This window comes from Plodia interpunctella, chromosome 20, assembly GCF_027563975.2.
Source record: "Plodia interpunctella isolate USDA-ARS_2022_Savannah chromosome 20, ilPloInte3.2, whole genome shotgun sequence".
In the NCBI taxonomy this organism is placed as follows: domain Eukaryota; kingdom Metazoa; phylum Arthropoda; class Insecta; order Lepidoptera; family Pyralidae; genus Plodia; species Plodia interpunctella.
Window position 1 is genome coordinate 6,006,660 of NC_071313.1, and position 23,895 is coordinate 6,030,554.

The following is a 23,895-nucleotide window of genomic DNA, read 5'->3' on the forward strand; positions in this document are numbered from 1 at the left end:
GGAAGGTTATGCGTTAGATAATAATATGTATCTCTAATTACATAAAAAGGTTTCCTTATGTTTTAAATTTTCCGTTTACGGTTCGCATATATAATACTACTGTAGATACTATATATCCCTCACTGTAACTAACAACCAACCGACCTAACGTTTCGTCTACAAATTATCAACTTTTACGATTTAAGTTACGAACCTATAAGGTACCTTAATGAAATCCTTTAAATGCGACTTCAATAAGGAGCTGATGTTCTTCAGATTGATGAACAAAGACATGTGTTATTTATAATATACTAGCTATGTACGAAGCTTCGCTCCCGTGGGAAATGAAAAATAACCTATGTGATATTCTGGTTATATCTACTCGTGTTCCGATTTTCATCGAAATCTAGTAGATTTTGCGTGATTCAGTACGTAACAAACATGCACATAACTTGAATATTAGGGACATTCTCCTCCCTCCTCCGTCCAGGAGGCATTTATTTAACCGTTGCATAGTATGCTTTATAAATTATTTGTTTAATTTTACAGCGAACAAGAGAAACTCATCGACCAAATGGAGGACCAAACGCACAAAAGTCGGATGGAAAAACACGGTACAAACTACTTACTCGAATCCTATCTCAGAGATCTTGGTCGAAGCAGTGAAGTCAACGACAGCCAAGCCGCGAACAGCGACAGCGGCGTTGGTGTCGGGAGTGGCACTCCACCAAGAAGACACACGAAGCACAAATCGAGAAGAGAAAGACATTTAATGAGAGAACACTACTTCACTAAAGAACTTACTGACATATGCCAAGTAAATTCTGAAAGGTTGATGCAAACGAGCAACGATACTGATTCAGACGCCTCAGCTGATGAACTGACAAGGATACGAGAAGAAATCGAGTTATTAGAAAAGATGGCCATTATAAACAAAAGATTGCATCGAGAGGAAGAATTGGTTGTAAGATTAACAGCTAAAGTCAAGAGATATATGGACGAAAATAAGGCGAATAGTTGCGAGAATGCCACCCAAGTAGGGATGTTGATAGACAAGATTGAAGAAGAACTAGCGTTGACAACGAAAGAGATGCAAAATAATGCTATGGAGTTAGAAAGAGCGGATAAAGAGATAGACTTGAGACTGAAGTTGCTTGACGAATTGACTTTACAGTTAGAAGAAGAGGAACTTCAAAATGAAGTCTTAGAACGACAGTTAAATGAAGCCTCAAGTCGCCAGCCCATCCTCCTGCAAGATAGCTATGTACCTGTTTTAGATCAAGCCAATCAGATTTATGGTAGTGGTTATATTTTGGACACTTTAGTATGACTTAGTGTTGTCGATAGAATGGCTGATGCGCAAAACGTCTCGAAAAAAAAGAGACGTTTTGCGACCAAGCGACATTTTGCGATGCCATGTCCATGTAATTCGATAGACTATCGATAGTAGCTCAGAATTAGGCAATACTATCGACACTATGAGTAAGGATAGATATATTAAAATAATCAATAATATCGATACTATCAGTACTATTGATGAAGCAGCTATCGATACTAACGATATTCTAAATGATCATCAAGGACAACTATCGATAGCTAAACTATCGATTTTTCGGCAACACTAGTCTTACACTTAGTATTAATATTCAGTTTGTTCCAAAGATCTTTTGATTATTTACCAATTGTGTAGGTAAAGCGTAGATTTCAGCGTATAATTCGCATTTTATGTACAGTCAACAGCACATAAATGTACTCAAAATTATTGCAAACCGCCGCTACTGCCAAAGAGTTGCATGTAGGGTAACTTGATATGTGGCTGACTGTACTTTATCAATTTTATATTTTCTACAATAAAATGACGACCTCGGTGGCGCAGTGGTAAAGTTCTTGCCACTGAACCGAGAGGTCCCGGGTTCGATCCCCGGTCGGGTCAAGATGGAAAATGATCTTTTTCTGATTGGCTCGGGTCTTGGATGTTTATCTAGATATGTATTTGTTATAAAATATAGTATCGTTGAGTTACAGTATCCCATAACACAAGTCTCTATATATATAATTTGTCCTAATATATTTATTTATTTATTTACTTACAATAAAATACAAATATGAAAATAACAAATCAAATGCTATGTAAAATATTTGTAAAGTTGTGTAAAAGTGTAATTTTTAATCTATTCTCTAATAGATAAAAATATATTGTGAGTTAATTTCACTTTTATAACATTTTTTCTTTGCATCAATATTGTCATTAAAATCAGCTTTACCTACATCAAAAGTCCGGTTGAAACCCGGTATTCCGATTCCAAAATACCCCAAAATGAATTGAATTTTATTATATAGGTACGTAATGTAGATGTAAATAGTTTTAGACAATAATCTTGGTGCTAAGTAAATATTTACTCAAATCTAACTTTAAGGGCATATAAAAACTGTATTATAAGGTATTTGTAAAGTGTTTAATTATATTGAAATAAAATATAAATATATATAAAATAATAATTGATGGATCTACCACTTCATGATGGCTGAGCAAAATTTTCTGAAGTTTGGGACACGTATGTATTGTATATCAAAAGTTCTGCAGGATCATAGAACACTTTTACAAGTCATAAAGAGTTATATACTAACTTTAGTAATTAAATATGTTTCATTTACAAATACCGTTTTATGCTAATTTTATAATATGTATGTATTGTATAGTGAATATATAATGTAAAATATCTTATTCGAGTACTATGCCAAAAACAAGACAAAACCACCAATCACAATATATAGGTATAGTTAGGCTAGTCAAATTTATATCAGTTTCCGCGATAACTATAATCTGTCTTCGGATACAATAATACAGATTAGCTTTTTATACATAAAGCAAATTATCAAAGTTGGCTAAGATGACGAAATAGAACAGATATCCAAAGAAACACAGTAAACGATGGATTTTTTGCCGTCCCATACAAAATGACTGATAATATTATCTGAACTGTTACATTATTCCGTCCCTTTCAGGATTGTACACCCACTCATTAAAGAATAGGTCATACAAATATTTTGGATTGTCTGTTACACAGTGTCTACATACAATTGATTATGTGTTAAAATTGTTAATCAGAAATTGAAACTATTATAAAATCTGACGATACCTATGAGCCCAGTCCCATTGCTAAAATGCGCTCCGTCATCCACCGGACGAGACGTTGACGTACGTCGACGCACCTCAATTAAAAAAAATATGGAAACCACTGAGCGGCATAGGAATTTTGACATACGTTGACGAACGAGCATGTCAAAACCTATGGAAAACGGAGAGGCAACGGGCTACGTCAACGCAACGGAACAATGCGGCTGGGCTCTATTTTAATAAAAAATCAGCTCTATGTTACCCAAAACACTTGACTATATGCAATATAACTAGGTGTAAAAATAAAAGATATATGAAGATATATAAATGTGTTTTATTTTTATATAGTAGAAAAGCATTAAGAATTTTTTTTTAAAACATATTCTATGCATTCGCCGTGGCCAGCATCTGCTAGCAAAAGCCGAAACTAATTATCGAAAAATGAAGAAACTTTCAGGATTCATATGATAACTTCTTAATTCCTATGCACACTACCGCCACCATTGCATTTTCATAAATACATTGTATTCATTACTAGCGAAAACTAAAAAGTATTCAACACTAGATAAAAGATTTTATTACAGTATATATAGTTTTCCATTACACAATTTACGAATTTGATTGCCACCGTTGTCGAGTTTTTAAACTGTGGCAAAAGTGTACAATAAAATCTTTTATTTAGTGTAGCATAGTGTGTCCAGATTTTAAATTATGGCTTATAAATAGAAAGAATTGATAAAATATGATAGTGGAGGCTTCCGGCGATTTGACATGTGTCGAAACAGCATTTTGGCGCGTCTCAACTTTAAGAACACATTTTTACATATCAAATGAGATTTGTTTGGTATATAGCTGATAATGTGAGAATATTTAAATATCATTAATTTGATATAATTATAACTGACCTTTTAATACACAGTGTGAAAACGTAGTTATGTGTGTGGAAATTCAAAGGGCAAAGAGCGAAACAGACACTGGCCACGGCGGGTCTTTAAATGCGTTAGAAAGGGAGGGCAATACACGCGTCAGCTCCGACCACCAATATTCTATGCGAGTGATGCTGGTTCTTGGAGCTGATTCTTCTTCGACTTGGACTTCCTCAAAGCTTACTCGGTCTCCATCGCGACCTGTAATAAAAATAAAACATTAACCCTTTATTTATTCATAAAACAAATATTATAAAGAGGTTTGTGAAAAATTTGTTTTGATTTTTTGTATGTTTGAAGCGGGTAATCTCCGAAACTACCGAAACGATTTCAAACATTTTTTTCACCATTAGAAAGGTAGATTATCTAAAATTGCTATAGGCTATATTTTATCTCAAAATTCCGACGGGAGCGAAGCCCAGGGCAAAATTAAGATTATTCATAAAAAAAATAAGCCATTATCATCACTACATACTATAAAACAATGTCGCTTCCCACTGTCTGTCCCTATGTATGCAGATCTTTAAAACTACGCAACGGATTTTGATGCTGGTTTTGATTTTTAATAGGTAGAGTGATTCCAGAGGAAGGTTTATATATATGTAACAAACATTTGACAGCCCTACATCATATTGCACCCGTGCAAAGCCGGGGGTCGCTAGTGATTTATACTAAAGAATGTTTTGTCACTTTCGCAGTTTACAATATTTGACATTGACAGAACGAGACAAAACTTACTCTAGTTTAAAGTACGCTTTAACTTTTTTTTATGAAAAAGAGGGTAGTAAATATAATTAAGATACTCTCGCACTTGTGATATAGGATATTAACTCAACGATAATATATTTTGTAAATAATTGTTGCATTAGAGCTGTAACGCTGCGAAGCCCTGGGTCAGCATAAAAAAAAAACATAAAATATTGAAGATTCGTCTGTGATTCTACAATATTATATTGATTTAACTTGTAAAATGGCGCCAGTTTAAATCGTTTCTTGCAAATTTCGCACGTTCTTTTTAACTAATTTTGAAAATTTCTAATGAGATGAAATAACTCTGTTAGAATCCAGATTTTTTTTATGAATCTCATTTGGCAACACCGCTTCGAGCGTGAGATATTAATAGTAGTAAATTTCACGTGTACAAAGGTTTAATAATAATAAATTTCACGTGTACAAAGTGCAAAGGCTAGTCTTAGTATTTAAATATTTAAACAAGGATAGAAAAACAAACTGTCATTGAACTATACGATTTTAGCGCCACAGTGTACATGGTTCATACAGTCGTTTATCGAACATCTAATACGCGGTAATCGTGAGGTGTTAGCGCGGGGCGTTTGGCGAGTGACCACTGATAATTAATTTGATTTTGAAAGTTTGAAAGCTAAAGAATATAATAGTTTATTCGCTTAAAATGGTTACAATGCTAAAAGTCTGTCGGAAAGGCGACGGCTGGATCGATTTTTTTCTTAAATCAACCCCCAAATATCTAGAGGCATAATTGGGTGAAAGTTTGTACGAAAATCAGCTCGAGTGATTTTGATGAAGAACCGGTTTCAAAATAGAATAGTTTTTCAAAAATCTCTCAATCTCAATCTTAAATGACAATAATGGTGGGTGAAAATTTGTATGAAAATCATGTTGAATAGACGACCAACACGACTTATGGTCAACAATGGTCTGACTTCTAAGGATGCCGAATACGTCATTTATATAAACACAAGGACCGTGAGAAGAAAATTAGAAAAGCGGACCATTGGATCCGAATGAAAGAGGGAAATAAAATTGTAAATGTCAAAAATAATTACAATTTGCCACAGTCTAGGGTGTCGTTAAAATCAAAGCTAGATAACTGCATGTCTCACTGAACTGTGGTATTAGAATGTGTCACTGATAGTACATTGTTTACATAGCTCGTTCTTGGTTTCATGCTACGCTATCAGCGGTCAACGGTCACCGTCGTAACCGTTACATACCATTATGTGATTATTGAATCAACAGTGTTACATATCAACCTAATAGGGCTGGCACGAGCCTGAGATTATTTTGCTCGAGAGATATTCAATTAAAATAACCTCAATTGTTTACAAGATTTCACAGTTCTTTATAGAAATGAGAATAACCAATATCCCTTATTATTCAGATAGGTAGTTATAATTTTGGTTATATTTCAAAGTTTTTTAAAATCTCAATTAAAACTGAAAGTAGTTCTAATTTCTAATTCAGCTTCCAAGGTATGAGACTTACAGAACAAATTGCTCATCGAACAAATTTAAATATAAAATAAACATAAATTATATTATTTATATTTCGATGTCACAAATGACATGATGAGATGTGCTAAAAATGTTTTCACAAGAAAATTTAATATTAAATTAACACCGTACGAGAATTCAAGGTCAAAACAAGAAACATTTGACAGCCCTACATGATTCGGTATTTAGCAATCCTGCCACTCAGTCTCAGCTCTTACGCTCAGTCGCTCAATGAAGCTGATATAATGTTACTGTACATTTTGTTATTCAACTGTGCATTGTACGTGTCCAGTGATCATTTACAATATTTGGACCCCACCAAATTGCAGACAAAGACCTCCAGTTCTACTCAAGAGAAAATTGTCAGGGATTTACTGAAAGTATATTTTTCGCAACACAAAGCTAACCATCCACAACAATGGTCTTACAATCACGTACACGAAAACGTTGAGATTGTTATCGATAGGGCGCTGTTTATAGATAGCAAAGACTCTTTTGTGATTGTCGCATCGGATAATAAGTTGAAGGTCAGAGCTAGCACAGGAGTAGCAGCTCTATGGGGATATCATTATTACTTGAAGAAGTACTGCAAGAGTCATATAGGATGGCAAGTGCAAAGGCTGTCGTGTCCGGACCCACTGCCGGAAGCAGGCGAGACGGTAATAGCTAACGACAGGTTCAGATATTACCAAAACGTGTGCACTGCGTCTTATAGTTTCGTGTGGTGGAAACCAGCTGATTGGACTATGCATGTATTATGGATGGCATTCAATGGAATCAATCTTGCTCTCGCTCCGGTCGCACAAGAAGCCGCATGGAAGAGGGTTTATGAAAGAATTGGGATGACGAAGGAAGAAATCGATGAACATTTCACAGGACCCGCGTTTTTGTCTTGGCTAAGGATGGGCAACGTGCGCGGCTGGGGGGGCCCTTTGTACGACAGCTGGCATTCCGTGCAGGAAGCTAATCAAGTGTCTACCATAGAACTGATGCTTAACGTCGGGATGGTGCCAGTACTGCCGTCTTTCGCCGGACACGTGCCTAGAGCGTTCGCCAAAATATATCCGAACGTAACTTTCCACGAAGTTAGCAGATGGAATGGTTTCGATGACGATTATTGCTGTGGACTATTTTTAGATCCGAACGAACCTTTGTTCAAAACCATTGGTACTATGTTCCTATCGGCCGTTAACGATATATCAGATGGTAGTCATATATCTGACGGCAGCCACATCTACACAGCTGATCCATTCAATGAAATTGGACTGAAGAAAGGGGTGTTGTCTAAAGCATTTCTGGAAAACACTTCCAGGGCTATATTTTCAACAATGACGCGCAATGATGATAAGGCAGTGTGGCTTCTTCAAAATTGGATGTTTGTGCATGACTCTCTGCTTTGGCCAATCGAGAATGTTAAGGCATTCCTGACTTCTGTGCCGAGAGGTCGAATGTTAATTTTAGATTTGCAATCGGAGCAATGGCCTCAATACGACCTTTATGAAATGTATTTCGGACAGCCGTTTATTTGGTGTATGCTCCACGATTTCGGTGGAACATTAGGCATGTTTGGAAGTTTGGACACTATAAACACAGTGGTGTACGAAGCGAGAGATCGAGTCAACAGCACCATGATAGGAATCGGTTTAACTCCGGAGGGAATCAATCAGAATTACGTGGTTTACGATCTGATGCTCGAATCAGCTTGGCGGAAAGGGCCAACAAATCTCAATGTTTGGGTGGAAGGGTATGCTGAGAGAAGATACGGATGCAACAAGACCGCAGAGGGATGGAGATATCTCGCGAGAAGTGTTTATAACTTCACAGGTTTCAACAAAATGAGGGGGAAGTATGTAGTGACGCGCACACCAAGTTTTTGGTTGAAACCTTGGGCGTGGTATGCTAGTAAGGACTTATTCAAAGCATTTCGAATATTCGCGTTCGCCGAATGCTCTGGCCCAGGATTCGAGCACGATTTAGTGGATATTACGCGTCAGGCGTTACAATACAGAGTCGAGCAGTTATATATGCAGTTGTTGATAGACAAGAATTCAAACGATTGGGTGTTCGAAGTGTCCTCAGACCGTTTCTTAGAAGCCATGGGAGATATTTTGCTAATTCTACGTGAAAACAACGACTTTTCCGCAAAAGATTGGTTCAGAAAAGCCAGGGATTTCGGTGTTAACGAAGAAGAAAGATATATGTATGAATTGAACGCGCGAAATCAAATAACTTTATGGGGTCCCAATGGAGAAATAACAGATTACGCGTGCAAGCAATGGGAAGAATTGATGGAACATTATTATATTCCAAGATGGCGGGTGTTCCTGCAAGATGCTTTGAACGCGAAGAATAAGAACAGAGTTTTTGATCAGAGAGGTGCTCAACATATGATACGATCTACCGTAGAACAGGAGTTTTTGTACAAAGATATTGATTCGAAAAACTATGTGAGGCACGGTGTGAGCAGGACAGCACGAAATTTGTACAAAAAATGGGCCATAATGCCCAATTTCAGTGATTTGCCGATAAATATAATAAAAGATAGAAATTTAAGCACAGTAAGAGAAAGAGATTATTGGAGACCTGAAGTCACTTTATTGATGTCTACTACGCCTAGTTAAGAATATATCATTCCTTAATAAAAGGTAAATCATAATTTTCATTCTTTTTTTAAACTAACCTTTCTCAATACCACCATTTTTAGCGAACGAACACATTAATGTTTGATTTTTTTTTATTAAACATTTTTTAAGATTTTATGATTATTATTATGGTAATACAATACATGTGGATCATTATACGAAGATTTAAAATTAGTTGAAAAGTCTATTAAAAATATATTATTTGAAAAAATTTACGTTTAGCGACGCGAGTCGAAGAATGTGTGATTTTATTTATTTACAAGTTTATATACACAAAATTTGACACAGGATATGACAGTACATAGAGTATTTGTACATAGATGGTGCTTCTTTAATATTTTTCATAGCGTTACTAAAGTAATTTGTATAGTGTGTATGTTTGTTACTTTTTTACGTAAAATCTACTAGACCGATTGTTATGAAATTTCATACACAGGGAGAATATAACCTGGAATAACACATGTGTTACTTTTTATCCCGAAACTCCCAAGGGAGCGAAGCCCCGGGGCGCAGCTAGAATGTACATATATTGATAAATAAATAAGTATACAAAACAAAAATTCGTCATTTATCATGTATTAGCTTTTGCCCGCGAAAACTTTCTAATGAAATCGTATACTGACCCCCACTTGCGGGTCCCGGTCGGGGTCCCCCGCGGCGGGCGGGGCGTCGCCGGGGGCGCCGCCGGGGGCGCCGCCGCGTCGCTCCTCGCCCTCCACCAGCGACAGGAAGCGGGACAGCTCTGCTTCCTCGCTGATGCGCAGCGGCGTCTTGGGGCCCACGATCGCTATCGACACGTTCTGCGAAAAATATTTTAATATTATGTATAATTTTTATCATAAGATTAAATCGCTTTTCGTTATAGGAGCAACCCCAAAATCGCGAAAAAATATATTTTTCTCAGGTGTTTGTATGGAGCAGCTGATTTTTTTTTTCGCGATTTATGCGTGAATTTACGCGCAACATATGTTTTTAGAAATGGGACAAAATAAAAAAAAACTAAAGAGATAATTTTCCTTATGAAAGGAAACATTAAAAGAGACAAACTATAGTGTAAACGACATACCTTAGTGTTAAGATCGACTTCGTTAGGCAGCGTATCCCTCAAAGCCCTCAGTCCATGAGCGACCAGCTCGTTGAGGTCACAGTCGGGGAATGTGTTGAGATGTTTCTCCAAGTAAGTCCGGGCGGACTGCGACCGCGCTCCGATGGCCATGGCGCGGCAGTCGAAGTAGTTGGCCGAGGGGCAGGTCTGGTAGATGTGCGGGCCTTGGTCCTGGAATTCACTTAGCTTATTAAACCCCAGTCCTATAATTAATTCATTTCTTCGAGGCAAAATTGAACAGGCATTTTTGAGCTCGAGTCATCCCATCAGACTAGATTGAGGACAAACACATTCAAAATTTAATAAAAATAAAATTGTTACACGAAGATGAAAGAGTGGAGTCTCCAGGCATATAATACATACAGTATTAAACAGTACAGTAGTAAACTAACCATACAGTATTTTAAGATAAATTGTTACTAACCATTATGGATCAAGTTGTCCGAAATAAATGAATATTATTATTATGTTTCTCCTCTTTTGGAATTCACGGCACTAAGTCCGGTCCTTTGAGAGGCTTGCGTGGGGATATGGATCCAACACGTAGGCCTCTACGTGTTTTGCTTTGGAGAGTTTTGATGTTGTGTAGGTCTCCCGCCAATTATTATTATTATTATTTGTATTTTTATATTTCACTCAAAATTAATTTTGAGGAGTTTTATTGGATACGCGAGCTCGTAGCCAAACGTAACCAATTGAAAAGAAGAAAGAAATTAAGAGTCTGAAGAAGTCGTATAGTTCGCAAATTTCTTTCTTTATTATTATTATTATTATTATTTATATGTATATTTTTCTCCTCTTGAGAGAGGGTAATATAAGCAACTAACGCGGGCCTTAGCCAAGCGATAGGAGCAATAATCTAAATAGAAAACCCAGCAGAAACACTGGAAGAAGATAGAAATTTTCTGGTGATCCGGCAAGTATTAAGAATGGTGGCTTTCTGTAAAAGATAAACTATATATATCGGAATATTTAATGTTTTCAGGCTTTGTGAAAGTGATTTCGGTATTACCCCTGTTGATGATAAAACTATCGGTACTATATGGACTGTATGTGCTCTCCATTGTGCTTTAAGTTCTATGGCAAGTTCCTGGTATTTGCTTAATTTATCTGAAATAGATTTTTGTATATTATGTGAGTTTGGGATGGCTATATCAATAAGATATACTGTTTCTGATTCTTTGTCGTGTATTGTGATGTCTGGTCTATTGTAGTAAATGGTTCGGTCTGTTAAGATGGTTCTATCCCAATAGAGTTTATGCTGTCGATTCTCGAATACGGTCTGTGGCTTGTATTTATAATATGGAGTCATTTCTTTGATAAAGTTGTATTTTTTAGCAAGATGTTGGTGTATTATGGCAGCAACCTGATCATGGCGGTGTTTATAATCTGTTTGAGCAAGTGCTGAACAGGCTCCTGTAATGTGCTGTATAGTTTCTGTTGTACTATTGCAATGTCTACATAAATCAGTGGGTTGTTGTGTGTCTTTTATTATATATTTAATGTAATTCCGGGTAGCTATTGTTTCATCCTGAATAGCAACCATGAAGCCCTCGGTTTCAGGGAAAAGTTCACCTTTCCGAAGCCACTCGTTCGACTTGTCCTTGTCGACGTGTGATTGGCTCAGGTAGGATCGGTGTCTCCCGTGTAAGGCTTTAGCTGACCATGCTGCTATTTTGTCTTTGCTATCTGTCAATTGTTCATTAGATTGCTTTTGTAAGTCATAAAGATTTAGGGGTGTCAGTTTTTGGTCTGTTTTGGTTATGTGTTTATGTAAGGCTGAGTGTGTGGATTTATTATGGAAATATTGACGCAATGTATGTATTTGTCGATTATGTAAATTCTGAATATCTATCAACCCTCTTCCTCCTTCGTGGCGTGGTAATGTGAGACGCTGTACGCAGGATTTTGGGTGATGCTTCCTATATTTAGTGAGGTGTGTGTTTATTGTGCGCTGTAGATTTTTTAAATCTGTTTGTGACCATTGGATGATACCGAAAGAATAAGTGAGGATAGGGATAGCGTAGGTATTTATAGCCTTTATTGTATTTTTAGAGTTCAAATGAGTTTTTAAAATAGCGTTAAGTCGTTGTTTAAATTTGGTAATAAGTTCTAATTTTGTTTCTTTTTGATTTATTTGTCTAGCCTGTTTAAATCCTAAGTATTTATATGTATCTTGTTCTTCCATAGATTCAATCGGTTCACCAGTTTGAAGCATATAACTATTATTGTGCATTTTGCCCTTCACAATTGACAAAACTTTACACTTATCTATCCCGAACCGCATCTTAATATCATGTGAGAACTCTTGTGTTATATCAGCAAGGTGGAACAAATCATTTTTACTATTGGCTATCAATTTAATATCGTCCATATACAATAGATGAGACAAGACAAAATGGGTGCTTTCATTGTTAATTTTAAAACCTATTTTACTGATATTTAATAAACTGGATAGTGGGTTGATAGCTAAACAGAACCATAAAGGGCTAAGGGCATCTCCTTGAAAGATGCCCCGCTGGATCCGAATCGGTTCAGTAGTTATTGACTGGCTATTTTGTTTAATAGTTAAAACAGTTTCCCATTTTTGCATAGCAGTTTCCAGAAAGGATATTAAGGTAGGATCTATTTTGTATAGTTGCAGTACATATTTTAACCAACTATGTGGCACAGAATCAAACGCTTTTTGATAATCTACGAACATTGAGTATATGTTTGTTTTATTTTTGGTGGCTTTGTTCATAATGACTGCATCTATGGTAAGTTGCTCCTTGCATCCCTGGCTATTTTTCCTGCATCCCTTTTGTTGTTCAGCCATTACGTCATTTTCGGATAAGTGTACGTATATAATTTCGCTAATGCATGCTGTAAGTATCTTATATATAGTTTGGAGACAGGTGATGGGTCTATACTTAGCAGGGTTTTTCGGGTCATTTTTATCTTTTGGAAGCATATAAGTTATGCCTTGGGTGATGTAGGCTGGCATAGTGTGAGGTGATGATATAAATGTGTTAATGTGATTGTGAATGTATGGGTGTGTACAAGTGAACTTTTTGTACCAATAATTATGAATATTATCGGTTCCGGGGGATTTCCAGTTATGAGTCCTTTCTATGACTTTAAGGAAGGTTTCTGCTGATATATGTTCAAATTGCATCCTTGGTGTGTCGGTTATTTCATTGATTTTCTGTATCCATTTGGCGTTGTCATTGTGATTGGTCGGATTTTCCCATATGTCGGCCCAAAACTGTCGTAGTGACTCAGGTGTAGGTGTGTCGGTTTGCTGATTTTGGGTTTGTTGTGATGATAGAGTTCGGTAAAAAGATTTTTCATTGTTCTTAAATTGTTTGTTTTGGTTTTTCCTATCTGTGCAAGTTGTATATCTTCTCAGTCTATTGGCAGCTATATTAAGTTTCTGTTTCAAAGTATCCAAAAAATGCTCTAACTGTGTATTTATATTCTCGTGTTGAGTATGTACAGAATATTTCAATTTTATGGCCTCTACGGTTCTAACTATTTGACTACGTCTATTGCCATTAATGTACTGGGTCAATTTACCAATGTCTGCTCTTAATTTATCAATTTTGTTCTCTAATCTCTTCTGCCATGAGGGTTTTTGAATTTCTGTTCTGGTTTGTCTAATAATATTTATTTTTGTACCATTACAGGTAGCTGCGGTGTATGCTGCTGTGTATATTATTGTTTGTAATTCTGTAAAATCAATTTCTGTATTTAAGTATTTGGGGAGGATATTTTTGTTAATGAAGCTTACTATTAGTGCAAATTTTTTTGATGTTCTTTGTCTTGGAATAAACGGACGAGAGGTTGGGTCTGTGTCTTTAAATTGGTCTTTTATTTCTTCAAAACGCTCTGTTATGGCTTGTTGAAATGATGGATGTAGTGTACTTGTGGACATATTCAGGATAGATGTAGGATTTGGGTATGATTGGTTGGTATCTTCGGTTTCAGTAAATATGGGTGTATCTTGTGATTGGTCAATTGTGTTAGGTGATTCTTTGAAATGATTATTATGACGGTTTTGTATTTGTAGTTTTTCTTCTATTTCTCTTTTTATTTCCAGTAATCTAAGTTCAGAAACCATTTTATTATTAACTATTGCTCTTCGTTGGTCTGAAAGTCTTTGCTCTGTAATGTGAGTTAGATTTGGGTATTCTTTAATAAATTTAGCGTGTAGTTTCTTTCTGTGTGCGGTCATATTTGTCTCTATTTCGGTTACTTCGTAATAAATTCTGATAATTGATTCATTAATTTCGTTTGACCATTTCATTCGGTTACCTGACATGTCTATTTGTGTCGATGGAATAGGTTGTTGATGTAAAGTAATAGCAACTTCATTTCTGATGTCATTCAGTTTAGTCTGACTAAGCATGTGATTATTGACTATGGCTCGACGTTGATCTCCGACCCTTTGTCTTGATACATCCATTTCTGGAAATTGCTCTCTAAATTTCTGGTGAAGGCTTGCAAGGTAGCCACGGGTATTATGTTCTAGATTTGTGAGAATTAAGTAAGTGCGCCAAATAAATTCATTCATGTCTTGGGTCCAAATTTTTCGCGCGCGGTTTACATCAGAAGTGGGTACTGGATTAGTGGCGGATGCCCCCTGCACAACATCTTCTGACATTGGAGAAACAGTTGATGCTCGTGAAACTATTCCTGTTTGGAATGAGTATGGCGATGAGCTAGGTGAAGGGAAGAGACTATTGGATGATGATGATGGTGAATGAGGAATGATATGATCGGCTGTAGTCCTTTGTTCGAGGGGAGCCCGCCTGCTCAGCCCCCCGTCGCCGATGGTTCGCATACTGTGGCACTCAGCACCGGCTCCAAGTGCGCCCCGGCGACCCCCGGGAAGCGACCGTAAATTATATCTACTATTATTACTTTTCATTTCACTTCTGGAGGGGTTTTGGGACCGTTGGTTTGGGAAAGGTTGAGTCAAGGTGTTAGTGACATAATTGAAATAATATCCAGTACCAAGTTTCCCGTAAGCCCCCCCACCACGTCAAGGTGGCCCCACGGGGGGGTTATTATTATTATTATTATATAATAAATTCTAAAGCAATGCAGCTGAAGTCTCCTTTTGTTCAGTAACCTCTTACACAACAAAGCTGGATGATGATTAAAACTATATGTATAGAACTCTTCCGTTATTGACTGACGGACTGACAGACAACGCACAGCCGAAACTACTGGGCGTAGAAAACTGAAATTTGGTGTGTAGGTTCTTAGGACAGTGTAGGGGAGCACTAAGAAGGGATTTACTGAAATTCCGGAAACGGGATTTTTACTCACATATGAAGTTTCGGGGCAAAAGCTAGTATTTTATATGTGTCACTTTTAGTGTCATCATAATGGATGACTGTTAAACTAAATCTGCAATGTATATTGAAGCCCTGATTTCTAGCAAAAATATGGCATATGATCAAAGTGAGCTCTTTTTGATAGTTTTGATTCTAACTTTATAATACTAAAGCAGCATCCCTAGTTGTCAGGAATTTGTTCAATTTTTTTAAACACATACATTATTACAGAACTAAGAAAACCTCGCAGGATATTTGTGTTTTCTTTTATTGCGACAGACAACTCAACTAAAGCTAATATAAATGTGTTGAAACTCACATCATAACCAGCTACAAGAAGGCCAACACCAAGTGGACGCTTGTCGTATCTCTGTGTGCAGATCTGCATCTTGTTACCGACCATACCGATCAGTCTGCCGACAGGCATCGGCGCGTCGTGCGCGTAGCGGTGGTTCAGACACTCGGTGCGCATGAAACGGCTGGAATATAGACCAAAGATTTAAAGTTCTTTTTCAAAAATAACATTTTTGACACCAAAAATAAAGTCTCTTGTATTCACCAAGTGACATGGAAATACTGTGCAGTAAACGATTGTTTCCTCGTCAGGAGCCGATCCTAGTGTCTGACCATCTGATCATGGTATAATAATGAAACTGAAGCAATGGAGAATTTTAACCCTAGGGGAAGTAAATTCAACTTGCAAGATTTGATTATAGACAATTATACAGCAAAATTATGAAACCAATTAAAATATTGATTACAAAACCCAAAAATGTTTCCTTACATATTATAAAACAAAGTAATTAAAAATAATTATATCGCGTCTGGCTACCTGTCTGTTCGCGATATACTCAAAAAAATACTGCACCGATTTAGGGGTTTAATTCATCATCCCGCTTTTAGGTCACAGTCTGGCTTATAACTTTTGTTATATATCTGTTTACATTGATTGTAACCTGTTAAATATATATATTTTATGGAGGGGACAGGCCACTATTTTTTGAATATATTTGTTAATGACATTGTTGTTAAAAAATAAAATTGAAAATTAAACTAAGTGACTTTATAATCTATATAAATTGATACAGATACCTGCATCACATCATTATCCCCGACGGGTTAGACAGAGCCAAGAGCTAAAATATCAACAGCTCTTCACAATTTTAAGGTTTATTTTCCTCTTCGGCGTCCAGAAATAGAGTGAATGAATAGAAAATTAGTTAAAAAATTGTTCAACCGTGTACCTCAACATCCGAGCATCAGCGGTCAAACCCGAGATGGAGATGCCGATGTGATCATCAATTGATATAATCTTCTTCTGATAGGCTGACAGCTCACTGACGGCTCTCTTCAGAGCGATAAGGATAGCATACTGCTTATTCTTCAAGCCAACAGTTGCAGAACCCAGTTTTACAGCTTCCATGGCATACTCCACTTGGTGGAGACGGCCTTGGGGACTCCATACAGTGACGTCACTGTCATACTGATTACGGAACTGGAAATTTTAATAATGCTTTGTGAAGTCTGTTCATTTTGTTTATTTGAACCTGTTGAGCATTGAAATGACAGAATGTTTAGTCCCAAGAAGCTTTTTAGTAAAATATTTTCTTATTTCCAATTACATGCAAATGAACTGAGCTGAAATTAAAAATACATAGTTGCCGATAGTCCCTATTATAATGCTAATGTAATAATGTCTATCTGTTTATTATGCCTCAATCATTGGTACAAGATTTTAACAATTTTTTTTAAAGAGTTTTGCTTAAACCCAGTAAAAATCCAGCCTGATGTGATGATTTAGTAATAGGGTATGCCATGCTACATGGACAAGCCGTAAAGATGGTATGTGCGACGGTGAAGTTTGTTGTTCTTTTTCACCTGTGCTTGGAACTGTACTGGAAGCCGGCAGTAGACTTAGTTTAAGTAATTTTTTTGACATCAATAAGTGATGTATATCATCCTAAATTGAATAAAGAATTTTGAATTTGAATTTGACCAATTTCAGACATGAAGTCCACTTCATGTCCTAGCAATTGTTTTACTGCTTATGCCCTTGAAGATGACTATTTTAAAGTAAACAAACTAGCTTTCACCCGCGGCCTCGCCCGCGTTTTTTTACGTGTGTCCGCTTGTACCTTATTTTTATTAATATCTTGAGTTCTAAGCAACAAATACAGATAAACCCTATACTATATTTTAAGTTAGATCATATGCTATATTAAAAAGCTGTGAAAACTGCATCAAATTCTATTAAACAGTTTTTGCATGATGCGCGAGCAAACATACAGACAAAATATTATTTTAAAAATGTTTTGGCTTCTATTTGTCCCATAATGACCTTGCTTATTTTTCATTAATATATCTTCTATGTGCATACATAGCTCACTTACAGTTTCATTATATGTATAGGTATGTAGATTCATCCTCTTGTGGTACTACTTAATAAACTGACAAGTTATTCTAGACTTATAGGTTACACCTCATACAAAGTATCAATATACATACATGCTTTGGACTTCTGTCAATAAAATAGCATCGATATATCCTATTTTACATAGGTAAATACAAATCCTTTCCAAACCCTTGATAATTCAATGATTATTGTCAAAATTGACCACTACATTCCGGTCATGACATTGCAATTTTCTAAAATAAAATGTATGATTTTAAATTCCAATGTACTGTAATGACTATTGTATAAATATTTTTGTACTCACCATAATGATAAAGGATAAAAATATGGAAATAAACGTAAAAATCACTTGGATAATATAGAGAAAACACAAGCCGACGTAAACGAAACAATGATTCGTAAAACGTCAAATGGACTTTGGTTATTTTGACTTGCTTGACGTTACGTTGACGTTTATTATTTTTTATTATGCCAAGCAAGGGCAAGTAACCTATCCTTAGATTTATTATTTTGAGAACATTTAATTTTCTCAATCTGTGATTTCGCTACATTTTATTGCACCAACTTTGTAGCAAATAATTGCGCATTTATTCATTTATTTATTAAGCATTTAACATTAGGCAAGCACATTAAGCATTTTTCAATAATTTACCTGCCATGTTGGTTATTTTATGAAAACAACTAGACATGATGGTTCGGATTATTATTATTAAATCCTTATTCAGTATAAATCATGGATTTAATATTAATTCCATGGAATTGGTAGGTACCGAAATACTTAATAAGTATTTCGGTACCTACTAATTCCATGGTATAAATACAATACCACAACATTATAACCGCACCACAAAAACCTTGCAGGGTTTATCTAGGCATCGGCGAATCGCTGTTATTATTATTTAGGTAGGTACCTAAAATGTTTTTAACGTTTTCAACTTATTATATACGAATAAAAAAATTTGTATTTTTGTTTTTTATGTTTGGAATTAAAAAAACTTAAATACTACTAGGCCGATTTTTATAAAATTTGGCACATAGATAGGCGAAAGCTTCAGGAGTAACATAGGCTATACTTTTTACTATGGTTTTACCCAAGCCAAAAGCGGGGCGAGATGCTAGTAGTAAAGTGTATTTTTGTAAATATTGAAGGTGAAGGGTCTAATATCTAAACTTTTGATTTTATCATTGATTTTACATTATATGTAGAATCAATGTGGTGTCGGCGAATAATACCTATCTACTAAGTAACTACCTATCTACACTACATATTATTATGTATATATCTGTAACCAGCTTAGAGATGAAGACATAGGCGTATCTAGAGATATTTTCCAGGAGTGAAGAAATTGCCTCACCATTTCCATCAAGCCGCGGTTCGTCAACGGATCAAAACAGTGTTATTATATAGATACTAGGTATGCCACAACTGCAGTGTAGCGAATGTCAATTTCAAAACAACGCATCGTAACGTAATTAGTGAGGCCGCGCTCTAAGATCAAACTTGGGTATGATTGCAAGAAAGTTTACGAATGAGTTCATAGATATTATTGTTATTCTTGCAAATAATTATGTTAAAGGTTAATGTGTAAGATTATATATTGCAGAGCCGGGATGAGGCAGAAAAATATCTGCTTTAAAATTTATTTTCGAAAAAATTCTACTAGACTATTACTGGGATGGGCACAGCCCATCCAACTAACCCCGCTACCTACGGCCACGGCCGAAGATGACACGTGTCTCAGGTATTAACATGCAAGGCACTTGCGCGGGTCCATTTCTCAGGATTGTTACAGAAACTCACAATAGCCGCCAGCAACAATAGAAGTCAGCTTACAGTCTCTTGTTAGATTAGGTAGTAGTGTGCTGGTAGTCGATTCAATTTCAGATCTTATCTGGATTCAGATACCCTAGATAATGTCTAGGTGTTTAAGATATTCTATGTATTAATACAAATAGTTTACTGTTGTAATTTTGTGTGTAGGTATGTAAGTAATGATAGAATAAACTTAAAAATGCTAAAAATACATCCAGAGGTTCAATGGAAGGCCCTTAGTCAATTTCTCTCTGAAAAAATATGTGTGTAGGTACCTAAGTACTTAAATAGCTCTAGGTAGGTAGGTATCTTACAAATATTTGAAAAAACAAAAATGCAGTATAATATCACCGACACTTTTCTAATACAATATCATACCATAGCTTGAATTTGTTGCGAACAAGACAGAGAGAAGAAGAATCAGATTGTTGCGCGACGATTACCTACGCAAAAAACTTACATGCCTAGGTACTTATAAAAAAACAAGGTCACGATTAATGTAAATAGTGATTGATATCAACTAAAATGGCGACAACCATTAATCACAAACGTTCTATTAGAAAAACGTTTACGAGTTACAAATGGCGGTTAGCCTTGTGCCAAACTGTCTGTTTCGGTTCCGTTTACTATTTATTTTTTTGTTTAGTGAAAAGCCTTTGCTATAAGTCTAAAGTAGGAAGTTACAGTACTTAATCAATATTTAAGTAACATATTTATCGGGTAGTGAAGAGGCACTATAAATATTCTTAAAAAGGTAAAAGTCGTATTTGAAATATTCCTCTTCATTAAAAAAAAACATAGGTATTTCCGGTCGAAATTAAAAATAGTACCTACCTAAATGTATTATTTTCCTGTGTTTATGGATGACATCCTGCCAGTATGAATCCACTTAAAATATAAGAGAAAAAAATGTTTACTTTTTGACGAGTCATCTCATGAAAATCGGAATGAATGCTATCTAAACGAAAGTTTAAGATTTTGAAAACCCACAGTACTAAAATAAAAAAATACGAAACCTAGCTCTATGATGGACATCTTAGATTGTGATCGTACCGTAGCAAAAAACCCACTACCTACCAGTGGGTTTTTTGCTTTGCTTTCTATTGTCGCGGAGTTTTAGAGTTTTATTAATTCATTGTGATGTTGTAAAAATATTTGTGTAAAAATATTTGTTATGTAATTTACGTCTAAAATGTTAATTACACATTCAAATATTTACTTAGATCTTATCTGCAGGTAGAAGGATACGACTTTTAAAAAGTTGTTAATTTAATAGACTATCTCAATGTTATTAGACAAGACAATATTACGTAAAGCTCAAGCGCAGATGGCGCTACTGGTACAAAGGTACACAAACATTGCCAATGGAGGTAAAAAACGCCAATGTTCAATATTGTTGCAGATGTACGACCGTGGTGCGAGTTTAAAGAAAAAAGGAAGGTTTTAGTGGATTATCCTGAAAATAATAACACTATTTTAGGTTATGTTCTGCATTATTTGCTCAACTGTGGCCATAAACTGATATAAACTTGATTTTGACCGAAGATCTTACCTGTATAAAGTCCATATTTCTATAAGTCTTCACGTGTGAAGAGTTCCGAGCTTCTTTTCGACCGTTTACTGGTTCGAAAATTTTACAACATGAGGCGTAGGTATCCCATAATTTTCGAAGCTTTTTTATTTTATGGAAAACGATTTTTCCCAATATATCGGCACCCGAATATGCTATATTGTTGTATATTTTCACAAACGAATGCTTACATAATGAAAGGATTAATAAAGTACTCTAAAATAAACGTTTTTAATCGACATAGCAAAAAGCAGCAAAGATTTTGTGTACCTAACATACAGTGCTGTACTCTGGCGGGATAAATGTGCAGTAATACCTACCTACTCCCTATTGAATAAAATATATACCTACTTACTGGTTTTTTAAAGAACTTACCTAACTTAAAAAAAAGAAATTAGAATATGAACCAATCGAACAAACATAGCTTTTATCGCTTACATATTATTTAGTATGGAGCGTTTGGACGAGTCTAAAAATGTGTGATTTTAACTTTGAAAGTAATATTGTCATTGTTAAAGTGATTTTTTCACTGGTGTTTCTAATTAAATAAGGGCCTTCCAATATAGTAATCAAAATAAAAAAATGTCATCTACTACTGGCGCTTTTTACTTCCTTAAATATTTTTTCAGTGGTTACAAATTATACCTACAATATAAGATTAAAATTAACGCCCAGTTCACGAATTTAAACGATCATAGACGACACTTGACACCAGGGGCAGACTGGCGCCCACCTCTATATTAATTTATTGTCTATGAAAACTATCCCTTAATAATACTCTTGGTGGCTATTTACTAAATTTACGACGGCGTGTTCTTACAAGATATTTGTTGACAGTATATCTAAAATTAGCCATTTTTACATAGATTTTGCTCACAACTATTTACCTAAGTAGGTAAGTATCTATTAACAACTATGCTAAAAAAATGAATATCAATCTATATCAGTATCATTCTTACATATTAAACAAAGTCGTCGTGGTCGTGTCTGTCTGTCTGTATTTATGCGATAAACTCAAAAAATACAGGAAGAAAGAAAACTGTTGTGAAGAAAACAAAAGTACACGAACATAAACATAAATAATACAAATAAAATACATACCTATATATATATACTAATAAATATAGATATGTAATAAACAATCACCTTTCTGAAGACTCTTCATAGTAAACTTTCAGCTGGGTTTTAAAAGATGCAAGTGTGTCTTTATTTCGAGAAGAAGATTCTTAGAAAGTTTCTTACTAGTTTAAGTGTTTTAGTATGTAGGTAATATAGTAAGCAAAATATCACAAAATATTGATTTAGTTGGAGAGAATGTGTACCAAACTAACTTATAGTATCACGGGGATATCAATTAAAGAGAACTTTGGTTCGTCGTATCTCAAAGTTACGCATGTCTACTTCAAATTCTCATTAAGGCGACATTAGGCTCATTAAGGTGGTATGTTATTACAATATCGAAATTTAAAATCTCATGCTCGGAACCCAAACATTTAATTTAATTCATCAACATAAAATAATTAATGTTGTAACATTATTTACATGATTAAACAAAGTAGCTCCTACTGTCTGTCTTTCCTATGTATTCTTTGAAGCTAGCAACGGCTTTTGATGCGTTTTTTTAAGTAAATAGAGTGATTCAAGATAAAGGCATGTATATAACATGTACATGTATATATTATGCACACCTGTGCGAAGCCGGGGCGGGACGCTAGTCTAATATAAAAGCCCTAAGTCCCCCCTAAAATGAATAATTGCCACGTATGTAATTTACCTCCTAACCTTAACCACGCATTTCGACTACGAAAAATATATTCTCACCGTGTCGTGTACAGACATGCAATTATTTTTGATTGACTCAGAAACGTCAGATCAGATTTCAGAGCGTCAGAAAAAAAAATTGTATCATTCATGTCATGGGTGTCGTAACCAATTGGCATACCTAATGATTTTAATATAATATCCGTCTATAATATATTATAATTGTGATTTAAACCGCTAGACATGATTTTTATCAAATTTAGTAGACAATATGCATTATTAATATAAGTTCGGCTAAAGATCGGCTCCCGACAAGGGACCTCTTCAACAGGTTTACTACACGGATTTAAAAGTATTTTTTGTGACATGTTGAATGGAATAAGATCGCTGTGATGACAATGAAAGTTTTGTAATTTTTGTAAAAACCTATTTCATCCCTAAAGGGTTGAAAACAGGGTGTGAAATATTATCAGAAAAATATGTTTTGTAAAAAAATTACATTTTTGTTTGTGTGTTTGTCCGTGTGGTAAACCGCTGAGGAGATCCCTCGTCTGTAGCTGTTCCTGGATGCACCATCAGGTTATGCTTATCACAAATAGGAATTTAAACCAAACGCGAGTTTAAAATTTTTGCTTAATCGGTTTAAAATATCTGCTTCAAAATTGAGTTACAGGACTCCACACGAACATATATTGCAAGTTAGATAAAAGCTTGTAAAAAACATACTTATATTTTTAATGCAGACAGAGCTGTGGTATATTTTATAGCAAAAATCGTACGTCGTTGTTGATTCTATTAATATCTATTAATCTTCTAACTGAACTAAGATTCCATAAGTTATCAATGAATAAAGAAAATAGTAAGTAAATATTATATTTCATCCTTCAACCTGCGTGGGTTTCATTCAGTTTTCTGGCTGTAAGCCAAATACTTAAGGTTATTCCAAGGTATTTACTGTATACAGAGATAATTTTACGCCCTGTGTTTGCGCC

The 23,895-nt window shown here is 35.4% G+C and overlaps 3 protein-coding genes across 5 annotated transcripts in view; 2 read left to right on the top strand and 1 right to left on the bottom strand.

Moving 5' to 3' along the window:
• LOC128678706 (uncharacterized protein) overlaps nucleotides 1-3,266 on the top strand; it is a 101,404-nt gene extending 98,138 nt beyond the window's left edge. For all 3 annotated transcript variants that reach the window (XM_053760451.2, XM_053760452.2, XM_053760450.2), the window contains one exon: nucleotides 529-3,266. In XM_053760451.2, the coding sequence (XP_053616426.1) occupies nucleotides 529-1,309 (781 nt within the window). In that variant the 3' untranslated portion in view covers nucleotides 1,310-3,266. The remainder of the gene's footprint in view (nucleotides 1-528) is intronic.
• A 145-nt stretch (nucleotides 3,267-3,411) lies between these two features.
• On the bottom strand, nucleotides 3,412-18,180 carry Prosalpha6 (Proteasome alpha6 subunit). The gene is made up of 6 exons (XM_053760456.1): nucleotides 18,064-18,180; nucleotides 16,591-16,841; nucleotides 15,666-15,825; nucleotides 9,984-10,193; nucleotides 9,541-9,717; nucleotides 3,412-4,224 (listed from the first exon to the last, which is right to left on the bottom strand). Exons 1-6 carry the CDS (start codon nucleotides 18,064-18,066, stop codon nucleotides 4,204-4,206), a joined length of 822 nt encoding a protein of 273 aa, XP_053616431.1. The 5' UTR covers nucleotides 18,067-18,180; the 3' UTR covers nucleotides 3,412-4,203.
• Naglu (N-acetyl-alpha-glucosaminidase) lies at nucleotides 6,434-8,932 on the top strand. Its single transcript, XM_053760444.1, has one exon. It carries the CDS (start codon nucleotides 6,449-6,451, stop codon nucleotides 8,894-8,896), a length of 2,448 nt encoding a protein of 815 aa, XP_053616419.1. The 5' UTR covers nucleotides 6,434-6,448; the 3' UTR covers nucleotides 8,897-8,932.
• Nucleotides 18,181-23,895: the final 5,715 nt, after the last annotated feature.

Excerpts from the sequence above, each read along its gene's own strand:
- Naglu (XM_053760444.1), top strand. The coding sequence starts at position 6,449 with ATGATTCGGTATTTAGCAATCCTGCCACTCAGTCTCAGCTCTTACGCT.
- Prosalpha6 (XM_053760456.1), bottom strand. Across the intron at positions 15,826-16,590 it reads GCTGATGCTCGGATGTTGAG|CCGTTTCATGCGCACCGAGT; the intron begins GTACACGGTTGA and ends TCTATATTCCAG. Across the intron at positions 9,718-9,983 it reads AAGTCGATCTTAACACTAAG|AACGTGTCGATAGCGATCGT; the intron begins GTATGTCGTTTA and ends TATTTTTCGCAG.